This window comes from Phyllobates terribilis, unplaced genomic scaffold (assembly GCF_046119375.1).
Source record: "Phyllobates terribilis strain yellow unplaced genomic scaffold, ASM4611937v1 Scaffold_8__6_contigs__length_399053987, whole genome shotgun sequence".
In the NCBI taxonomy this organism is placed as follows: domain Eukaryota; kingdom Metazoa; phylum Chordata; class Amphibia; order Anura; family Dendrobatidae; genus Phyllobates; species Phyllobates terribilis.
In genome coordinates this window covers 360,503,789-360,527,251 of record NW_027362768.1, presented here as the reverse complement: position 1 = coordinate 360,527,251, position 23,463 = coordinate 360,503,789, and the positions used below count along the sequence as shown (strand labels likewise).

The 23,463-nt window shown below is 42.4% G+C and overlaps 1 protein-coding gene across 16 annotated transcripts in view; it reads left to right on the top strand.

The window, feature by feature from the left end:
- Positions 1-23,463, top strand: part of FOXP1 (forkhead box P1) — an 809,982-nt gene that overhangs the window by 678,601 nt on the left and 107,918 nt on the right. For all 16 annotated transcript variants that reach the window (XM_073644751.1, XM_073644747.1, XM_073644748.1 and 13 more), the window contains one exon: positions 21,041-21,197. In XM_073644751.1, coding sequence (XP_073500852.1) covers positions 21,041-21,197 — 157 coding nt within the window. The remainder of the gene's footprint in view (positions 1-21,040; positions 21,198-23,463) is intronic.

The window sequence follows — 23,463 nt, the reverse complement described above, 5'->3', positions numbered from 1 at the left end:
AGACCCCTCTGGCGGATGCCTATCTCCCTGGAAAACGAAGGGTTCTTGGATAAAATTTGATGTGCCCAATCCTTCTTTTTTCCGACATCAGCTGTTGGGAGGCTCCATTCATACGTTCTTGCCATAATTGCCAATTTAGCCATAAACGTTTCTTTAAGCCTCTAAACTTTTGTAAAAAACAAAAACATAACTCTCAAGTGTTTTTCATGTCATTCTTTTGCAAGCATTTTTGTTATCAAGTTTTTTTTGTCTTAAGTAAAACTTGAGTTTTTTTTCTAGCATTTTTAAGTTCTATGGCATAAGTGGAAGAAAAAAAGCCAAACCCAAAGCCTAAAAAACCCATAAATACTAAAAGATCAGCAAAACTAGAAATGCCTTGTTTTTGTAGAATTTAAGGTGACAAACAGGAAAAAAACATTAACTGCAGCCCAGTGGTGTTGGACTAATGGCCAATGAGTGATCCCAGCTTGAACATTTTAGATCTTGGAACATGCAAGAGAACTTTTGAGAAAAGGGGATGAAGTAAAAATACATATAGTCGGACAGGTTGGAAAAAAAATCCATTATGTTTTCTAATAATTGAATCCATACGAAGACGACGACCTAAATCATTTAGAAGGGACTAACCTTGACAATAAGGCTTCAGTTGGTTTTTAGAATAATACATCAAGTAATAGGATGATTGTCTAGGCCATGTGGCCATGATGGGGGACCCATTTGTTAGGGGTCTCATTGTCTTTGCTTCTGAGAACTAAAAACTTGTGTGAGATTCAAGAGGAATTGCATTGTTAGTGTGCGAGAGATCTATTTCCTGTATGGGTAATGGAAGGAGCAGGGAGGAGAAACAAGCCCAATACTCTTCTTCATACTTGCCAACAGTCCCAATTTTGGCCATTTGGTCACCCAAAAGTGGCCATTTTGAGGGCATATTTCTGAAGGAAGCTATGACCATCTGTTCTGGTGGGCAAAATCCAGCACCCACTTTGTTTTTTTGTGCACCCCCCGACTACTGCCACCGCTGGATCCCAACTGGAGAACCATTGGTGAGATCAACCAAATTGTACCGATGAAAGCACCAATCCAATTAACATTTTATTCGGATCAGTCGGATGATAAGTTGGTAAAATGTAACTGACCAATTACTGCCGTCATCGCCCTCCAGACTGACGCAGTCCCATGTGGTGTGGGTGTTGTGCCTACATCTCCGATATAATGAACTGTGAAATGCGGTGCAAATAGGACAAGCAGGGAGTGCTCATTATGCGGAGGGACCAGCATATGTCTTCATGAGGCCGGCACCATTGTGAGCCCCCGCTCATCCGTCTTTTCAGACCGCATGTCTGATGCACGGAAGAAAAACCTGACAATCTGTGGTGTGTTGTATGATCTCATGTGGTAGAACTGAATAGCTACGGGGGCATTTACTATTACATGGACCCAAGTTTTGTTAGTAAGTGGAATTATCAGATTTATTCATTTTCACAAATTTGCCCTGTTATGAGATAATTGTTATATGGCAATTCCTTGATACATAGGCTTTATAGGATTTGACGATTCACACTTCCATGTATGGACCACTATGCACAGACGGGACGTGGGTCTCCTGATCCGATTTTGCAGAAACAGTTTGCACGTAATCTATAATCCATATATGTTCTGTTACAGGCTGTTTTATGGCTGCCTGTTTCCGTAAAATCATTTGCAAAGCCGCAGCGAAAAAATATTATTTCTTTGCTTCTTGCTCCCTTTGTAAATGAAGAAATTTCGGTAAAAATCTATAGGGCATAGATTCCCAATTTTTTTCATCCCAGGGGAATCTGCAACCAACTATTATAACCCTTTGCAGAAAATTATTACTGCAGATCTCAACAAAATCCTTCATCAAAATTGCCATGTATTTCTTGAAGTTTTTTGGTGCGGATATTCCGCTACATCTACTAGAAAGTGGAGCAATCTGACCTGAATACTGAAGGAATTTCTACATCGGAGTGATTTAAAAATCCTGCCCAAATCGGCCATGTGTGAATTCATTTCTAGCCATTTCTCTAAGAAACCCTCGTCACCAATATTTATTTATAGAGCGCCAACATATTCCACAGTGTTGTACATGGAAACAGTGAAAATATGGAAACTCTCCTTTCTGTGCCCCCCAGTGCAAGGGAGGGCCCATGTACAAGATAAATTTTTGGCACCGTTGTAGCCAAAGAGCTTTGGAGGTGCAAAAGGGCCCCTGTTCTTCTTGGGCCCACACAGGTTGCACCAGTGATATGTCCACCCTTGCTCCCTTGGTTGGATTCGAAATCAAGACCCCAGCCCAGTAGCAAAACCGCTTGACGTCCTATCAAATTGGCCTTCGCGCATGCACCATGGATTTTGTATGCCAACTGGAAATAATCTTTAAAAAACAGAAAGAGACGCCTCGATTCCTTTACTGACTCTTATTTGGTCCCTAGCGGAATTGAAAATAGCCCAAAATACTCGCTTCAACAGTGACTTCCTGAGGACACCATTTCTAGTGAGAAGAGATGGACCAGGAAGTAGAAACCAACCAAGATTGGTTCAACATCCTATTGGGATCTCCTGGACAACCCCTTTCAAAGAAAATAAGACTGGCACCTTGGAATTATTTGACTTTACAGTACTAAATAAAAAAAAACAAACGGTAGAATAAAAATCTTTCCGGATGCCCTCACAAGTTGGTGCATCGGCTAGACAGCGCCATCGGTGGGTAGGCAGGTTGCTGCGTTGACACAGACACATGCGTTCGGTCTCTGCCCATCCATTTCATTACGGGGAACGCTCCCAGTCCTGCAGAAATAAAAAAAAAAAGGGAAACAGATTAGAAAGTGTCTAAAATGTAAATCTAACGGGCCAACAGTAATTAAAATGGAAATGGCACAAGGAGAGAAATGCATGTAATTGGGAGATATCGCGGCGCAAAATGCTCTTAGCTTTGTTTTGCTGGCTGTTGCTTTAATTCAGTAGGGCTTATTCATCAGTAGCAATTCAATGCGTGTTAATGACTCTGAGATGCAGGCATCACTGTGGACAAAGGGATGATTATTGTGCGGTCAAAAGAAGTTCAAAGACAAGAAGGGAATTTCGTTTTTTTTTTTTTCTTTTTCCCCCTCTGAGATCCACATTCAAGAGCATACAAATTAAGTCAAATGTTAGAAACCGCAGTCTGAGAGCTGACTTCAAAGTCACAACTCTGTAATTAATGAACTGCAAGCTTCAGTTTGGACAAGTCGTGGTTTGACGCACTCATAAATCAACATGACAGTTCTGTTTCGGCGGCTCAGACACCGCTTGTCATTGAGTCACATCAGATGTAAACAGTAAAAAAAAAAGAAAAAGAAGCGAGCGTTAGATAGAGGAGGCACAATTGATCAACAGAATTGGGAAAAACCAACTTTTGAAGCGCATTATTCTTGATCACAGGAAATGGCTGTAACCTCCAGAGGGTTGCGCTCTCCTTCTGCCGGTCTTGTCCTTTTTTTTTTTTTTTTTTCTCTTACTCGAATCCGATTTCTAACAGCCTTCAAAAAAAAAAAAGAGAATAAGAATTATGGATCTTTTCCCTTGTGGCTGACAGGCACTCGCCCCCTGTTGTTATTTTGTGCCTCTTTTTCTTTTCAAAGGCATCAAAAATTTTTTATTATTATTATTTATTTATTTTTTTTTTTAAAGGATCCTTTTAGCAATCACCATTCTTAAGAGTCATCTGCCACTTACTTGGTACATTACGCCTAGTTTCTATGTTTTTGGCCAATTTTTATTTATTTTTTGGATGACTCTGAAGTTCTGGTATCGTTGAGTTATTTTGTGCCTCTTTCTTTTCAAAGGCATCAAAAATTTTTAGTGTTTAAAGGATCCGTTAACCATCCCTATTTTTGTCACCTGCCACTTACTTGGTACATTAGACCTTGTTCTTGTATTTTTGGACATTTTTTATTTATTTTCTGGATGACTCTAGAGTTCTGGTATTGTTGGGCTGTTACTTTGTGCCTCTTTCTTTTCAAAGGCAGCAAAAATTTTTAGTGTTTAAAGGATCCGTACAATCCCTATTCTTGTTACCTGCCACTTACTTGGTACATTAGACCTTGTTCTTGTGTTTTTGGACAATTTTTATTTTATTTTTTGCAATTTTCTAGAGTTCTCGTATCGTTCGGTTAATGTCCCTTATGTCTATTGTTTTCTCTTCTTTTCATTCTAATTTTTTTTTGTAACTTTTTTTTTTTTTGGATTGTCCAACATGAACACCAACTGATCTGCTTTTGGCTAAGATAGACAGGAAAAGGGCCCCTCCCGGTAGCGACACATTTATTCCCTGGTGTGCGGAGGAATAACCTCTTTATTAGGCCGTTTCCCTTTTACATGACTTAATGTTAAAATAACCTTTAGTGTCATGTTTTCTCATGTTCTTCGCAGCCGGAGTTCCAGATAACTGTATGAAATCACTGTAGGCATCTGTCTTTTTTAGCTTTGCCTTTTATAAGGCTCCTCCTATTGGGGAAAGAACCAGTGTTGCTGATTAACAGCTCTACAAACAATCCAAATCTTTGTTGGAAAATGACCTTAAGATTAAAAAAATTAATAAACATTTTTACAGACCATTTTTGGTTCACAAACCTTGACGAAGGAAAGATACTGGGAGACTTTTGCATTGACGGATGGAGGATGACTTATGCATGGTCATCTTTGATAAATTTAAGATGGTTGTGACTGGCAGTTGCTGTTGCCATTGCCCCTCCAAAGGGCCGTGATGTATAGTGTTGTCCATCCTTATTCGTAAATATACTACCTGTAAGCGAGAGGGTGGGCAATGGATCATTGTGTCTTTTTTTGTATGCCCTTCTGTTTTTTTTGGAAAGATTGGAGGCAACCCCATCAATCGTAGATGTTGTATGCAGGATGAAGGTGGCCAATGGCCATACTCAATTGATCAATGTCTTATGTGTTTGATGGTGTCAACACTCTTCCCCAGTGGTAAATGTTGGAGGAGGGTGGATTGGGCATATTGGACTTTAACATATCTGATTCTTTAGTTCTTGGGGAATTTTACCCATTGCCTGAAGGTCTAAGAGCTCTTTCAGATATCCATCATCATCGGTCCGATCTAGGACCGTAATGTACAGACTGGCCGCACGTCTCCCAGCTTGACCGCTTCATACATTTCTATGAGGCTGTCCCGCTCGGTTCGGAAGACGTATGGTCAGTCCATGCATTGCATTACAGTGGTGGCTGACTGCCCTCTCCATATTCAGACCACATGCACACTCAGCCATACCGAGTATGAATGTATATGGGGTCAGGAGGAGTAGCTGTTGGCCAAACAAGCATTCGGAGGGCAATTATCTAAAGTGTATGGCTAACTTTAACTTTATTTAGGCCCCTTTGCCAAAAGACTGAGGGGACACTCTCTGTTATTGGGTGAAAAAGGAGACTAGACTTCAAAAATTCCAAATAATATCACCATAGCGTAGAACAAAATAATCCCGGCATACTTGTAACAGAATAACACTACTATGCTACAAATAACACATCACGGTACCGACATAAGAATGCCATACAGTCCCCTTAAACTTCCGCTATATAGTCCAAAATAAAAGCACTATATAATGACCAGACAACTCTGGTCTGAGGTTACTGTGCCAGATATCTGAGACCTGTCATGGTGAATCTTCTTGAAGATCCAGCTTGAAGGTCCTTAGATGGTGACAGCCCTATGGCATTTAACGCCTCCTATAATCTGGTCCTATATCTAGTGAAGAGCTTTTGGGTTGGTTGAAGAGTCTTCTATTTTGCACATTCCTTGACTTTTTTTGACTCGTTAAAGTTGACGCGTAGCTGGGAAAGTGAGGCCGGCTGGTGGGTGCCAATTGAGACACCAACAAATCACTATTTCTAATATGTATGAGGGCCTTAAGACAAACTTCGGTTGCACCTGCTAATATTGGAGTGCTTATCCGACAGTCTTATATATACGAGGGCCTCCTGACACCCCCACGACAGATGATATCAACTTTTGGATTGCCAGTCCTTTTGTTCTCTACAAAATATGCCTTTGCCAGAAGAATTGGACTGAGACTCTCTTGTAGAGAACACAGAAGCTCTCGGCTGAGAAAGTTCTTCCTTGTATGGAGAAGTCAGAAGAGATGGCTGCTGCCGAATGATCGTCTGAACCATCGTTCGGACGCCAGCTATCTATTGTATATGGGGCCCTTTAACATGGTTACGTATGTACTGGGCCACCGCAGCAAACTGAATCTTTTACCTAGGATGAAGGAAAATCTAGCCAGAACTCTTTATATTCCAGATGTCTTCGGCATCTATCCTACATCTTGTCATGTCCAGGGCAGGCAGTTGATTAAATGCATCCTTCAACATCTATAGAGCCGTACTTTACAGTCCTCTGTTATCATCTTACTTTTCCTGTGCCGGGAGCACTAGGGAATTACAGTCACTGATAGCCGACATGTCCATCATGGAACGGTTTCTATCCTAGAATTGTACATTTACAGTAAGATGAATCAGCAAGGACTACGAGAAGACGGTGCCGAGCTATGGGGAAACCATGCAGCTGTCGTAGTTGATAATTAGGGTCTAGGTTTGTTGTTTGGCTGTGAGACCTCTCGCCCAATTAGCAGTGTGTTTCAGATCTTCTTTCCTTGACCTCCATTGTTAAATATGCAACTCCTGTGAATTTTCAATTCATGGCCCGGTTTACCCAGTAGAATGGAGACTTAAAATTTCTTCTTTCCTAGTTGACTTCACTCTATTTGTATTTCATGTGGCTCATTGAGCTTTTTTTGCTTGAGAGAACCTGTGAGATTTAAGGCCTACATCACCCTTACCGAAAAGTCGGACAGTTCTGTTAATTGCGGCTGTGAATGCGTATAGGGGCCTCCTGATTCCTCCGACAGATGATCAAACATTTTCAGAAGAGATAAGTTGAGTCCGGCAGCAACTAACTTCCTTCTACCCTTGGAAAACACTCATAAGCTAAGCCAACTGAAGCACACGTGTATAGGGGAGTCGGGAACGATAGTTGTCGGCCAGCAGCTATTGAAGACGTATGGACTTGAGAATGGAACTTACTTCATTACCTGTAGTATACATTGAGTACCCCCTTGCCTATCTTAGACAGATCTTTGTTACATGGCTGCGTAATTGGGACCTCTCTTAGGTTAAACTCAATCATGGCCCATGGACTAGAGTTACCCAGAAACCTATTGAAGGACATAGCAGCCAGTATGTACATAAATAGTCACCTGCTGATACCACTTGATCACGGCATCTTCCACCAAAAAGAAGCCTTCTCCCCCATTTTTGGAGAGCTGGGGTGAGGGTTGTCCAAATTCCTTTGCACAAATCAGTTTAGGCTTTGTAGGGCATTTCTGTTAGAGATTGTACCAAGTTTGGAAATTATCCTGTATCGATAGGATAGGTGATAACTTCCCGATCTTACTGTTGGGACTTCCCCAACAATCCCAGGAAGAAGGTTGTGAAAAACTCTGCCTGAATGAAGCAGAGGTCGAGCATGCACAACTCCTCTCCATTCATTCTCTATCAGATTGTTGTAAATAGTTGAATGTTGCACTCGGCTATCTCTGGCAGTCCGATAAAAAATGGATCAAGTGGAAGTGTGCATGCTCATGCTCTGCGTCATTCAGGGGTAGCTCTGCCGAGTCCTGTTGCTGTGATTGGTGGTGGTCCCAGCAGTCAGACCCCTAGCTATATGATATCTATGCCCTATCCAAACTTCGTTATAATCCAGAGACAAGATATTGTTTAAATCAGATTTTTATGTTAAATATATTTTAATTAATTCCTGATCTTAATTTTTTTTAATATTTTTTTTCATGTCTTATTTTAATTTTGTTAAAAAAAAAAAAAAAAAGAATTCTGAAATTTTGCAATGTTCTCTCTGCTGAGATCACTTCTATACAATCATCTGTTTAAGCACATGAAACAGGATTTACCTTTCATAAAGCCGTGATCTCACAGCTCACCTCCTCCCCCCACCCTGCACAATCACCTCTGCACAGGTCACAGAGCATGCTCACAACACTTCCCATAGGATTCAATAAGTCATCTCCAGACTACCGGTTCCAACATATTTCTGTACGAAGTAGAGCAGAAGTTCAAGCAGCATGGTCGCCCCCGTACAGAAAAAAAAAAAAAGTGTAATCCTATAATTAATACGAATGAGAAAACTGTATTTGTTTCACTATCTGATTCCAATTAGTAAAAAGAATAATGTAGGTGATACATTCCCTTTTAATAATATCTGAAATTCATCACGCTTTAAGAAGGCCGTCGACATTAAATAGAAATCCTCCGACCTAGGTTATCAGAAAAGAAAGAACAACCCGCCACATTGTCCTCTTGCAATATGACAGTTTATGTTAGGCAGTAGGGAGTAACCCAAGAAAGGAAAACAGACCTTTGACAGGCGCTTAAGGGAGGGGAGCAGAACTGCAAGTTTTATCAGGATATTTCAGTATTTTAACACTGGCTACTGACCTGTCAACAGAGCCGCGCAGAGACCTTTTTTGTGAGCATTCAATTGTGAGAAGTAAACAGAAAAACTTGTATCCTGTGTTTGGTAACTGGGTGGGGAGCGCAGTTTGGCAACATAGATTCTTCTAAACTTTCATGGACAATGCGTCCTGTATACTTTTATATCCTGCCTTTCTGTAATGTGGAAAGCCGCTATTAACCTCGGTACAGATAGCAGACACATGATTATTTCAGAGTCCCCGTTCTCCTGCAAAATGTGTTATTATTAGGATCTAGCGCCAACTGTTTACATAATAACAGTCTTATTTTCATTGATTTGATACATTACCAACTTGTCTTTATAGGCTGTAGCTTTATAGGCTGTAGATTTATAGGCTGTAGCTTCATGGTCCAAGACAGTCTTGACACACCATGGTTGCTCTGTGACTCCTGGAAAGTAAAAGTCGAAAAAATCTTATGCGGCCAGAATGTTCTCATAGTGGGGCAAAGCGGCTAATTTGAAGTTTTAGTTTGACCTCCATTTTCAACCATTTTACTAAAAATATAATCTATAAATGAGCTTAGATTTTAGGGAAATTTAAAAATGTGTATAAAATTAGAGGTCACGTTATTTATTTTTTAACCTAATAAATAGTCACTCATTTTCATAAACTCTGTCTAAGGCCATGTGCAAACGTTCAGTTTTTGGTCAGTATTTTACATCACTATTTGTAAGCCAAAATCAGGAGTGGGTGAAGAATACAGAAGTGGTTACGGTGTTTCTATTATACTTTTCCTCTTATTGTTCCACTCCTGATTTTTGGCTTACAAATACTGATATAAAATACTGACCAAATTCTGAACTTGTGAACGTAGCTCAAGGGTGTGTTCACACTTGAGTTTTTGGAGGATAGACTGAGCTGAAATTCCAAGTCTTTGAGGAGTTTTGAATTTTTGAAAATGATTTTTGGAGAGTTTCCACTCTAAAACTCAGGAAAAAAAGACTCTGGTTGACAATTTTGGTCAGGAGATCTGTGGCCAGTGCATGTGTCACAGTCTGTACTAAGATCGTGATATATGGACTTTTGAATTCAACCTAAGCGTCTGGTTAAAGTTACTGGCAATATTAGCCCGTAGACAAGAGAGGTGCTGTTTCTTGGAAAAAAGCAAGGTAAATAAGCTCTAATTTTATATCCCTCCTCCCCCTCCATAAAGAGGACCTATCACCGGGACGAAAAAAATCAGTTTTTGTTCCTCTTTTATTCCCGCCATTCCCCTAATTATTCCATTCTTTTTTTTAAATCCACCATACATTTCCAGAGACGGGGGGCCTTTTTATTTAGTGCTACCGTTGCTCATAGGGTAATTATGTAGAGGATCCTAAAGAAACGCCCCAGAGGATCCTAAAGACACGCCCCAGAAGAAGTAGGATTAAATTGAGAGCAAAAACTATCCATTTTTGACCTGGTGACCAGTGCTCTTTACAGTTTTCTAATACACTGGTCCATATCAAATTATTCATATATTCCTTTCATCTTTCCTCTGAATTGCCCCCTTTAAAAGATTTTTTACATAAATTACATTGGTCTAGGTCCCACCACTGAGCCCCAATATCGATCTCCACAATTTGGGACTTGTCACCACCCATTCTCCCTTTGCTCCAAGACTGCTTCCAGGAATAGTTGATCACGCATGCGCCATTCCTCTCCATTATAAATCTATGGCACCATATACAGTCGAGCAAAGCGTCTTCCTTGGCTATCTTTGAATGCATGATAAGCTGATCCCTTCCACTCCTCCGGGATGTGATCTTGGAGCCAGTTGAGAATAAGTCCCTTATTTTGGCAATTGGTGGAGCCCACACTATCTAACAATTAGCATCTATCCACTTGAATAGACTAGAATGGTGTCCAGACAATTCAGGAGAAAATGTAAACATCTGTTGGTAGGATATGACATTGATTGCACCATTGGGGAACATACTTCATGTGTATTTTTTACAGTCAATACTCAACCCTATAAATGATATTTACATCACTATAACCCCTTCTTTATGCAACCTCTGGTGATGCCATCAGTGGCCATAAATGTCCAGATCTGAGATTTTGCAAATTTCCATTCTAATTTTCCATCCCGTTGGAATACCCAGTAAATCTTAGCTTCTATGTTCTGCTCTACGGAAGCTGGAGACTGCCCGATCTAGCGGAGAATTGTGATCTTCAGCTTGAAAAGCAGATTACCGGTTTTGGTTCTTTCAATTTACATGTGAATTTTGTCCTCTTAGACAATGGAAGTGTTTATAAAGTGCAATACATATACATTTCTAGATCCATACATCATCCTTATCGTGTCAGTGACCCAAATTGTCTCCCGCGCTCTTTCCCCATTTGTCATATGTGCCTCTTATTACATTTTACACACTTATTTCAAGTAGCCGCCTCGAAATTAACTTAGTCCTTTTCATGGCTGCGCGGTTTGTAAGCAGCTGGGTTTGGGACTATTTATTCATCTCCATTGAAATGTACAAGAGTCCTCCAATGATATTCGACCTTATTTGATAGGATCAGACAGAAGAGTTATAGGGAGGACTTCACGAGCCTCATTTCTATGAAGTTTGTTAGGTTTTTTTTGTCCAGGTTTAACTTAGATATCCCTTAATCCTATGAACAGTATCTACAGCTTCCTTTTCATACAGGTGGCCACGTATCAATGAATGTCTCTTCATGCTGATGGCCTACCCTGTGTAGAACCCCACTTGGCCACAGTGAAGAAGCGTTCCAAAATATTGAGCATTTTAGAGCCCCAGGGGGGTGGTTGTATAATCCACAGAGTGGGTTGTATAATCCTCTGTGGATTTTACCTGTGCAGATCCAAAGTAATTGCATCCCCTGTAGATCTACCACGACCTGCAACACCAGACACCAAGGAGAAGATTGGTGTTGTTCTGTTACGTCCCCATACAGGGTGCCAGGACGTGCTGCCACTGAAGTTGCTCCCGATCTATGTTCACTACCCTGCCATTCTTGTCAACATGCCACTACTTGTTCTTAGGCTCTGTTCACATGTCCAAGTTGCCATCCAGTATTAAAAAAATGGATCCTTTACAAATGGAGCAAAAACGGATGCCCACCTTCCATTTTGCATCTGACGCGCCCCCTGGGCCGTGGGGTACCCTGTGCCGGGCCGGTAGATGCTGGGGGTTGTAGTCACTGTGGTGGTGACCCGGTCCGTGAACCAGGGCGGTCAAACCAAGGGGAATTGTATATGGTTTTTTTTATAATGTTCGACTACGCCACCTGTGGAGTGCGGCTAATAGGGGCCGCCGCTGCGGAACAGTCCTCTGAATCTGATGGTTTGGCAGCAAGGGTGGTATAACTCCCCACAGGAAGAGTGTAGCTTCAGGGCAGTGTGAGTGGATGATGGTGGTTGTTGTGCAGGGAGTCCGTAATAAACACGGAGTCAATGGGATGCAGTCTCAGGTACTTTACTCACAGTTGTTTCATTCCAAGTCATCACTGCAGATCACGACTTCCCATGTCGTCCTGTGTTTACTCAGTGAGGGGCTCAGTCCACCCCCAGGTAGCTCCGGAGTACTTAGCAGGACCCCCTTCTGTGTGTCCTTTCTCTGGCCTTCTCCCTGCACCTCACACCTAGTGACTCCAATCCGGTACCCGTGGGCCTTGGCGGGCGACGTAGGTTCCGTCCCCTGGGTCCTATGTGGCTACCTTCTTAGTGAGACTGGTGTGGACTTTTGGCTAACCGTACATAAAGTGCTGCAGCCTCCGGTTTCTAGTTGAGCCTTGCAGTTCTCCTCTAGTTGAGGGACCGGTTCCCCTTATCTGGCCTAACCCCTCTACCTCCTGGTAGCAGCGGGCGTACGGGTGGCCTTCTGCACGGTCCATACCCCTAGGGTCCCTTTGGTTCCTGGAGCCTTCCAGCTCCCACTCCTCTCTTCTCTCCTTCAGTCCTGGGCCTCACAGGCTAGGCCCGCCTCTGGAGCAGAACTCATACAGAGCCTCTGCTCCTGTCACCTTCCTCCTCTGACTGAACTGAACTGAACTCAGCCCTGATCTAAGATGGTGTCTCTATTTTATACAGCTTCCTTTCAAGTGCTCCCAGGATCTACTTCCTCCACCCCATCCACTACATGGTTCCCCCTCTCTAGGTGGTTCCCCCCACTCCAGCCAGGGATCAGGGACTGTGCTCTCCCGTAGGAGCAATCTCGCCCTGTCCCCCGGAAATGTGGTGTAATGAATGCAGGTGTTAGGGTCCTGAGCTGTACTCCTTCCTTACCTGAGAGTGAGGTACCACACCTCTGGGTGAGATGCAGTACCTCTGTGGCGACCGAACCCTCAGGGGCGCCACACATCCGTTTTTGTTCCATATGTATATCGGATCCGTTTTTGCTAGAGGTGTCCCTGAAGACCTCCCTAGTGTTGTGTGTAAAAATGGATCCATTAATGGATGACTTATTAGATGAACATTCGTTATGATCCGTTTCCCATGGGCTTCAATGTTAGAAAAGGTCTGAAGATTAGGTTTTTGGATGGATTGTAGCCAAACCAAAGACATTTTAGGACATTTCTGCCCCCATTCAAATGTGTCATCCCAAAAATAGATCCAAAAACTGAAATAACTAATAAATATGTGAACATAGGCTTAAATTGGCTTTATAGAATCAGTGCCTCTCCTGTCATAATATCTGTGGCACCGCTCACCTCCTAATATGAGAAGAGCCAAATTGCCTCTTTTACATGATGAACACCAGCGGTGCGCGACAGGTGCTATTGGCCCTAATGGGGTCTGTTGCATTTCCGTCATGGTGTTTAATTTGATCTGTTGAGTTTCCGTTATGGTGTCTAATGGGGTCAGTTGAGGTTCCGTCATGGTGTCTAATAGAGTCTGTTAATTTTCCATCATGGTGTCTAATGGGGTCTGTTAATTTTCCATCATGGTGTCTAATGGGGTCTGTTGAGTTTCCAATATGGTGTCTAATGGGGTCTGCTGGTTTCTTCCATGGTGTCTATTGGGGTCTGTTGAGTTTCCAATATGGTGTCTAATGGGGTCTGCTGGTTTCTTCCATGGTGTCTAATGGGGTCTGTTGAGTTTCCAATATGGTGTCTAATGGGGTCTGCTGGTTTCTTCCATGGTGTCTATTGGGGTCTATTGAGTTTCCAATATGGTGTCTAATGTGGTCTGTTGGTTTCTGCCATGGTGTCTAATGGGGTCTGTTGAGTTTCCAATATGCTATCTAATGGGGTCTGTTGATTTCCGTCATGGTGTCTAATGGGGTCTGTTGATTTCCGTCATGGTGTCTAATGGGATCTGTTGAGTTTCTAATATGGTGTCTAATGGGGTCTGTTGATTTGCATCATGGTGTCTAATGGGATCTGTTGAGTTTCTAATATGGTGTCTAATGGGGTCAGTTGAGGTTTCATCATGGTGTCTAATAGGGTCTGTTAATTTTCTATCATGGTGTCTAATTTGGTCTGTTGAGGTTCCATCATGGTGCCTAATGGGGTCTGTTCATTTTCCATCATGGTGCCTAATGGGGTCTGTTGAGTTTCTGTCATGGTGTCTAATGGGGTCTGTTGAGTTTCCAATATGATATCTAATGGGGTCTTTTGAGTTTCTGCCATGGTGTCTAATGGGGCCTGTTGGTTTCCGTTCTAGTGTCTAATGGGGTCTGTTGAGTTTCCATCATGATGTCTAATGGGATCTGTTGAGTCTCCATCATGGTATCTAATGGGATCTGTTGAGTTTGCATCATGGTGTCTAATGGGATCTGTTGATGTTCCGTCATGGTGTCCATCATTTTCCAGAGAAATTATTTCAGCATGTTTCTCTACTCTATTTTGTCTAGTAATTTTGTCTGGAGCTTTGGCCATTGATGAGTCGACACATTTGTGGACAGAGCCCAATTGAGTCGTAATTCCAGACTCAACCTGTAGACATGAGTGGCGTTGTTCTGGACACCAGCAGACGTTTTTTTTTCACCACTCACTTCAGACATTCAAAACTTGATTCCTCTTCCTCCAAAAGCCTTCCAAAATCTACTTTCGAGTCACTTTCGAAACAACACTCCGGCCGTCCTCTAAACAGTTAATCTGCATTCTCCCGGCAGATCTGCGTGGAGTGTATAAGATCTCCACCTCGATATTATTCCCAGCAGATCGGGGATATTAGATAATTTCCTTCTATTTATTGTACAACTGCACAACGTTATCTCTCTATCTCCTGGAATAATTACGGAGGAAATCTACAGTATTATTATGTTGTGAGTTTTTTTTTTTTTTCTTCTCTTACGGTTGGCACAATGGGGGGAAAAAAAAAAGAAGAAGAAGAAAGCCGAACACTGGTGCAATGTGTTGATGTTTGAGACAACAAAAGTTTTTTTTTTTTTTGTCATCCTCCCATTGTTCGATTAAATAACTTTTAGAAAGATACTTATCAAGTAAAATACCTCGCCTGTGTGTCCGCGAAGAACAAAGGGAACAAAAAAAAAGAGGCGACTCGAGAATGGAAAGTCTACTTAGCGGTAGTCATTGCATCTGTCTAGAGCCCGGAGTAGTGTACTCTCCTGCTCAAGTAAGATGTTGTTTGCTAAATTATGAATGTGTGTAATTAAAATCGAGTCGCTGTTTCTATGAAAGATTTACAATGTTATTTCATCGTTTGTCATGGCTAATTAACAATATTAGATGAAGTTTTTCTTCTTCAAAGGTCTGATTTTTTTCTCATTTATTTATGTCAGAAGTGATAAACAGAGTACTTAAAAGCATCTCGGGCGGTGTGCTGAGAAAAGCAGCGTGTTCACTTAACACCTCCAAGGTTCACGGTTCGAATCCCAGCGGAGACAGGCAGCTACGTCTCTTGCGCTGAATATAATTAATGATTTCAAAGTAACCAGTTATAGGATTTTTTTTTTATGTATTAGTTTTAGAAGGGTAAAAGGGGCGTTTGGTGAGGCCAAAAAAAAAAAAATTAAAAAAAATAGTTCACTTCCATCTTACCTGGATTATTAATATTCACCTTAAAGCTTTTTTCTTATTGCGCTTGGAAATTATTGATTCGTTGCGTCCTCGGATAGATTTCTCATTGTGCCGTAATATTAAAAGACCACTTTGCACTCAGGAAACTTTCTCCAAATTCCTGAAGTTGAACGGCCGTGCGTCAAGTTTGGCATATTCTCTTTTTCTCCCTCAAGTCAAGAGTTTTCCAACCTTGGTGTTTCTGAGAACTCCAAGGGAAATTATCATCGGAAAATGTCGTATTTAAGTCCAGTTTTTAAAAAAAAAAAAAAAAATATGTTGGCAATGTTTTTTTTAATACAATACAGAATTAATAATTTTGTACATTTCACACTGATCGCTAGGGCTTGTATAGTCTTTCAGGGAGAGTTTTCAGCAGGCTCCTTATCAGCAGAGGCAGGACACAGGATCCACCTATCACAATAGGCGATGCCACATCTCCCCCTTCTCCTTCTTTTTTTCACAATACCCTTATTATATGCTGAAATTTTCACACTAGCTACTAGGACTTTTATAGTCTTTAACTTCCTAATCTTTCTGGAAGAGTTTTCAGCAGGCTCCTTATCAGCAGAGACCAGGCACAGGATCCACCAATCACAATAGGTCACATCTCTCTTTGCTCCGTCTTTCTTCACAACTTCATTAGATGTTGCAATTTTCACACTGGCTGCTAGAACTTTTATAGTCTCTAACTTCCTGATATTTCAGGAAGAGTTTTCAGCAGGCTCTTTATCAGCAGAAGTGGGACACCGATTCCACCAATCACAATAGGCGATGCCATGTCTCCCCCTGCTTTACATTGACATTTGCACACGCTCATTAGATGCGTCAATACAAAAAATAGGGTCATCCCTTTTGTGGCTAATGTTCATGTGTTATTTCCTGAAACAACAGGAAGTAAGAGTCTAAAACAAGTCCCTTTGGCCAGTGTGAGAGTTTATTTTTAATACAGATTGTAATATGTTAAAAAAAAATTGTCAATATTTTTTAAATGATACATTGAACACAAAAACCTAATTTAAACAATGGGTAATTTTCTGTTGGTAGCCGCCCTTTAAGCTGGCAATACACATACTATATCTGTTGGTGTTATGATCTGCTACAGAGACTAAGGAAAGAGAGGAGATCTGTCCCTACAATAGAACTAAACTAGATCCCTACGATGTAACGGGGAACCTGATCCTGCGATCAGACCCGCTAAAGTCCTCGGCTAGTCTGAACGCAGACCTATAGATGTGAGGGAGGGATCCCTACAAGATCTAGGGACTGGGAAAAGTTGGACACCTCCTAGCAGAAATAGTAGCAGTCAAAGACAAACACACAACAAAAAGGCATAGGGGTCAGAAGACCTAGCAAAACTAACAGAGAACGGCAACAGAGCAACAAGCTAGCTCAACAGTAGTAAATACAAATGAAGTCCAGCAAAGCCAGGAGGGCGGAGCCGGATTAAATAGGCAAAATGGTCATGTGACCAGCAAACTAAAAAAAAAACTAACAGGAGAGTTGTAACAGTACCCCCTCTTCTAAGAGGATCCTCCGGATCCCCTAGGCCCAGGCTTACCAGGAAACCTCTTGTGAAACGCTTGGACAAGTCTGGGAGCAGAAACATCATCCGCCCTCATCCATGAGTTATCCTCAGGTCCGAAACCCTTCCAAGCGACGAGATACTGCAAACTCCCTCTATACCGTCTAGAATTTAGGATGCGGGAAATTTCATATTCCCCGTCCTCCACCACCGGAGGAACAGTGGCAGAGGCGTCACCATCCGACACATCAGCTTTTTTCAACAGAGAAACATGAAACACCGGATTAATCCTCCAGGACGTAGGAACCTCCAGCCTAACAGCAGATTGGTTAACTATCTGAAGTACCTTAAAGGGCCCTACGAACTTGGGACCCAATTTTTTAGAAGGAATCCTCAATCGCAGATTCTTAGAGGACAACCAAACCATGTCACCAACAGCAAACAAAACCTCTTGCCGTTTCCTATCAAAGTACCTCTTAGATTTCTTGTTAGCCTCCTGAAGATTACCACGCACATCCGTCCAAACTCTCTCCAAATGACCGGAAAAACTCTCCTCCTCAGGCACAGCCGAAACCAATTTGGAAAATGACCCAAAAGACGGATGTCTCCCAGAACAGCAAAAAAAAGGCGAACACCCAGCAGAAGAGGATGCATGGTTGTTAAGAGCAAATTCAGCAAGTGGCAGAAACTCAGACCACCCCTCTTGATTGTCTGCCACAAAACAACGCAAGAACTGCTCAACATCCTGGTTCTTCCTTTCTGTCTGGCCATTAGACTCAGGATGATATCCGGATGAAAACGACAAATGAACTCCCAACCTGTCACAAAAGGCACGCCAAAAACGAGCCACGAACTGAGGTCCCCTATCAGAAACAATGTCAGTAGGAACACCATGTAGTCTGACAATTTCCTTGACAAAGGCCTTGGCGAGTGTCTTAGCGCAAGGCAGTTTGATGAAGGGAACCAAGTGACACATCTTGCTAAAACGGTCCACGACCACCCAGATGACCGTGAAACCTTCAGAGGGAGGAAGGTCAGTAATAAAGTCCATAGCCAGATGTGTCCAAGGTGCACTAGGAACCTCCAGAGGGCAAAGCAACCCCGCAGCAGGAGCATGCGAAGACTTGGATCTAGCACACACAGTACATTGGCGAACCCACTTAATGACTTCCTTCTGCCATCCAGGCCACCAAAAACTGCGACCCACAAGTCTCTTAATAAAATGACCAGAATTTCCGCAATAGAAACACAAGCCTTCAGAAAGTCGGCGGTCTTTTTCCTGAGAGCGGGGTGCCATCGCCCCAATTTCCATCGGCTCTCCATTGTCAGCACAGAACCTCTCAGGACTCGAAGCTGACATAGCAGAGGATTTGCTCTCATTAACCCTTTCACGCAGTCTCCTGTCCACCCGTATAGCGAATTGCATTGCCTCCTGCAAGTTTCCAGGTGTGGGATAAGCAATCAGTAAATCCTTTACCCTTTCACATAGCCCTGCAAGAAACAAGCTTTTCAAAGCAGAATCGTTCCACCCCACCTGGGCAGACCACCGACGGAAGTGAGAACAATATTTTTCCACATTACCTGATCCCTGCCTCAAACGTCTTAATTCAGACTCAGCAGATGAGACACGATCAGGATCATCGTACAACAAACCCAAAGCAGAAAAAAAACTATCCACTGATCTAAAGCACGGATCACTAGGTTGGAGAGAGAAGGCCCATCCCTGAGGATCTTTGCGCAAAAGTGACATTATGATCCCTGTGCGCTGTGATTCATCACCAGAGGATCCGGGTCTCAAACGAAAATATAATAGACAAGCATTTTTAAAAGAAAAAAAATCTTGTTGTTCGCCAAAAAATAGATCAGGCAGACGTACCTTAGGTTCCACAAGATGCGCTCCAGAACCGCTACTCACGTGTTGTTGGAGCTTGGTCACCTCCAGAGAGAGTCCCTGCAAGCGTTGAGCCAAATCTTGCACCGAGACCATGATGGAAAACTGGAGGTCTTTCCTTAGAGAAAATTTTTTTTTTCTTTATGGCTGGACTTACTGTTATGATCTGCTACAGAGACTAAGGAAAGAGAGGAGATCTGTCCCTACAATAGAACTAAACTAGATCCCTACGATGTAACGGGGAACCTGATCCTGCGATCAGACCCGCTAAAGTCCTCGGCTAGTCTGAAAGCAGACCTATAGATGTGAGGGAGGGATCCCTACAAGATCTAGGGACTGGGAAAAGTTGGACACCTCCTAGCAGAAATAGTAGCAGTCAAAGACAAACACACAACAAAAAGGCATAGGGGTCAGAAGACCTAGCAAAACTAACAGAGAACAGCAACAGAGCAACAAGCTAGCTCAACAGTAGTAAATACAAATGAAGTCCAGCAAAGCCAGGAGGGCGGAGACGGATTAAATAGGCAAAATGGTCATGTGACCAGCAAACTAAAAAAACCTAACAGGAGAGTTGTAACAGTTGGCATAGTGCTTATTTGGTCTTCAGCTATCTAGCTTGACTTTTTCATATACAGGAACATTCAGCTCGGCCAAGCGTTCAAGTGTTTTCAAAGGGAGAGCAGAGAAGGCTGCTGCCAGGCGTCACTGGCAGTGGCTTATTTCCCAAAGAGCAAAAGAGTCTGGAGTTAAAATTCGAAGTGTCCTCTCCCTATCTCCCCCGACATCATCTGTCAGGTGGAACCCGGAGACTGTTGGCCAACACCTCCGATATCCGTAGGTACAATGTGTAATGGGATCTTTAGTTAGGTACTCTTTGGAAGATGGCAACACTATGAGCTTTCACTTGTACAGTTGGGGTGGGGTGGTTGTAAGGATACAAGGTTGTCCTTTCTAAAAAAAATACTGCTTTAAAACAATGTTACCATTTGGGATAGGTATAAATGTCCAATAGATTCAGGTCCAACCACATGGACATTCTGGTTGCATCATGAGTGTAAACCTGGACCATCCAATCTGACCAACAACCAAATGACCTTTAATGATCTGACAACTCTCTTGGAACGTTTGAAGACTCCTGGAAGAGTTGGCAGTGTTTCTAAGAAAACCTAAAACTAACTGCTGATCGGTGCTCCCCTAATGTTTCTTACTTTTTTTTTTTTACTCCAAAGTGCTGCATCATCAAGAGGCCCCCATACACCTTAGAATGTCTTTGGCCTAACCCCTCGATATCGGCAGGTGATGTCGAGGGAGAGAAGAATCTGGCATGTCTCATTTTCGGACTGCCAATCCCTTTTCTTCTCAGCGGGATAAGCCGGCCCTAGAAGAGTCTGTCAACTGCTCTCTCGTAGAGAACACAGGAGCGATTGGCAGAGCGAGTGCTCCTGTGTATGGAGAAGTTGGAAAAGATGGCTGTCTATTGTGTATAGGACCCCATAGCCCTGACAACTAAATGCCCTTTCAGGGGGCGTAGATGGGGTGTACCCTGCTTGGATGGGGATGTGTGTATACAAATTATTAAGCAAAAATCAACATTTTGTGATGCAATCTCCAATCTCCCTGTACATAATGCATATGTGTGTGCTTGGTAATGCACAAAATTGTCCTTCTTAGAATTAATGTGTGCATTCACCAGTCCTATGCCTTAAAAAAAAGGAAACGGTTACTAAATTGTCTGTAATTGTATATACATGCATGAATGTATCAGGATCGTTTATTCCTCTCCATCTGCAATAGCTTTCCTTAACCTTAATTCCCATAGTCCTGTCTTCTCCGTCATCTCTTGCCTGTTGCTGAAGCATGTTGGGAGCTTCAATTCAATGACAGCTGGGTTGCCAAAGGTCTACCCCTCTCCGTTGCTTAAAGCTGCAGAATAATCTAGATTAGACGTGTCTACACTCTATAGAAGCGTAACCTAGATAAACAGAGGCACTTTGAATTGAAAGTCCCCCATTGATCTCGGGATGTCTACAGCAGCGCGCAGAACGCAGACCTCTTACATGTTTAATTTTCTGCTTCCTTTTATAACAGCAACAGCAGCAAGTGGCGACGCAGCAGTTGGCCTTTCAGCAACAGCTTCTACAAATGCAACAGCTGCAGCAGCAGCACCTCTTGACTCTGCAGCGTCAAGGTCTCCTTTCAATCCAACCCGGACAGCCCACCCTTCCACTGCAACCTCTCACGCAAGGTTGGTACAACTAAAGAGCTTTTTTTTTTTTCTTCTTAATTGGGTTTCTTGACAGTTTGTCTGAACCAACTTGATAGTCTTCTCCCGGGTGGTGGTTGTGTAGAAGAGCACCTGTAGGATTTCGTTCTTTAACACAGCTTGTAATAAAGTCTATACCGAGCAATCGGCCGCTGGTCATCCGGTCAGGAATTGATGATTGATCTTTTTATTATAGAATTTTTAAGGCTTGGATAAATGTTGGCCAACAAGACCGGCCAATGGCAGATCCTGGAGATATTAAAAATTAAGCATGTCCCCGACAGAGATAAGTCCCTCACTGAGGTCTCCCACAGAAGTTTACTCCCCTCTCCCTCATTAAAAGAATATGAACTCTCTGCCGGGCTGAGCATGCATGTGTATGGGAATGGTGGCAGAAGGTCAAATTGACTCTTGGGTGACCGTTATCTGAAGCATGGCCGATGTTGCAAGAAATCTGATCAGAAAGATCTGCAGATGTATGTTTTTCCTACAATATTTGATTTTTTTTGTGTTTAGTGTTGGTGGCCACCTATTGCCAAATCAGCCATTCTTCCAAGCTCCACCATAAACAGGCACACTTGGCTCCACTGAATGGGCATGATTTTTTTTGGGGGGGTTGTTTTTAAGTGGGAAGAGGGGCTTATCGCTCAACTATTGGTTTGATGAAATTCAACAACTTTTTGACCCCAAAATATGCTTTGAAGGAGGATAAGCCGTTCCTGTCCGGGTCCAGTTGACCTTTATCTCATCACTATGGTGAGCGTTAGTAATGACTAATATTTAAAGCAAAAATCTAAAACGCCCAATGGGACAAGTTTCCATTGGTTGGCGCCAACCATTTTGGTCCCATGAACATCACTATAATGGTTGTTGACTGCATTTTGGATACTATTTTGGCAAAATCGGAATTCTCTTGATAGGTGTCTTTTTAATGTTTCTTCCTAATAGGCAAGTGCCCTTGGCTTTTCCTATCCTTCTGTGCCCCACTATTTTTAGTTGATATGATGCTACAGAGTTTTTAAAAGGGTTTAAAGGGTTATTTTGGTCCAAATATACTATCCTCTATCCACTGGATAGATTACAGTTGTTTGGTTGGGGTGGGGACCTCTACCAATCAACAGAACTGGGACTCTTTTTTTCCATATCTTCAGTATTGTAGGTCTACAATGGAGGGACAGGGCAAAAATGAGGGATGCATGAAGGGTCACCAATCAAACAAATATCACCTATCTGGTGGATTGGTGATACTTTATTTGGTCGAAATATCCTCTTTAAAAGTTGTTGGTTTTGGCAAGTGTAGATGATACAACAGTTCATCCATAGCGATCATTAGGATTGGGAGGCTCACTTTGATTATCGCCATAGAGCCTGTGAGTGAAACCCACTCTCTTCTATCCTTTTGAACCCCAAATTAATAAGATTTTTGGATCTCTCAGGAAATCAATACAGCACAACCTTGTATAGTGTACTTATGACTTCTCCTTTATTGCCATAGAGCCCTTTTTGTACAACTCCTATTTTTTCTCATCGTTTCCAATGACAAACCCTCCATCCCCAGCATTCTCTATGGTTTTCCATGTGGCGGAGATTAGGATGAGGTTTTATTGCAGTATTTTAAGTACTTGATAGAAATTACACATTTCCTATCCTTTTGAAAATTGAGGACACGTGGCTCTTTTCTGTCAACTCGCAGAGAAGAACTGACCCATGGTCTATACGGGGACGGTGGTCTGCATTAGCGGAGAGCTCTAAGCACAAATTGGCTGGCAACTGTGACAGATTTGCTCATTTCTATCTGTAAAGTAATAGAGGACATGTGTTAAATTTTAAAGAGCTTTTTACATCATTCATAAATTTTGGCTTCTCCGAGAAGACTCGGATGAGATTGTGAGCATCAGGAAAATGCACACTCTGATAAAGAAGCTATGGAAAGACTGCGATCTGTGCACAAACTGATATCGAAGGACTCTATTTTGGAGAAGTTGTAGGGTCCTAGGGGTCTTCTGGCTTTGACCGCTCCTCCTTAAAGGGATTGTCCACTACTGGACAACCCCCTTTGACTCCAAGTGCATCATAAAATAGAACAAAAAAGCACACTTATCTCCTGAACCGGCGTCGTTCCTCTACCCTGAGGTGTCCCCCTACAATTTTGTGACATAATGTTACATGAGATCTACGGGTCACCACTGGCCTCTGATGATCTGCAGCACTCATGTGACATAAACAGTGCCACATGACTAGCACAAGA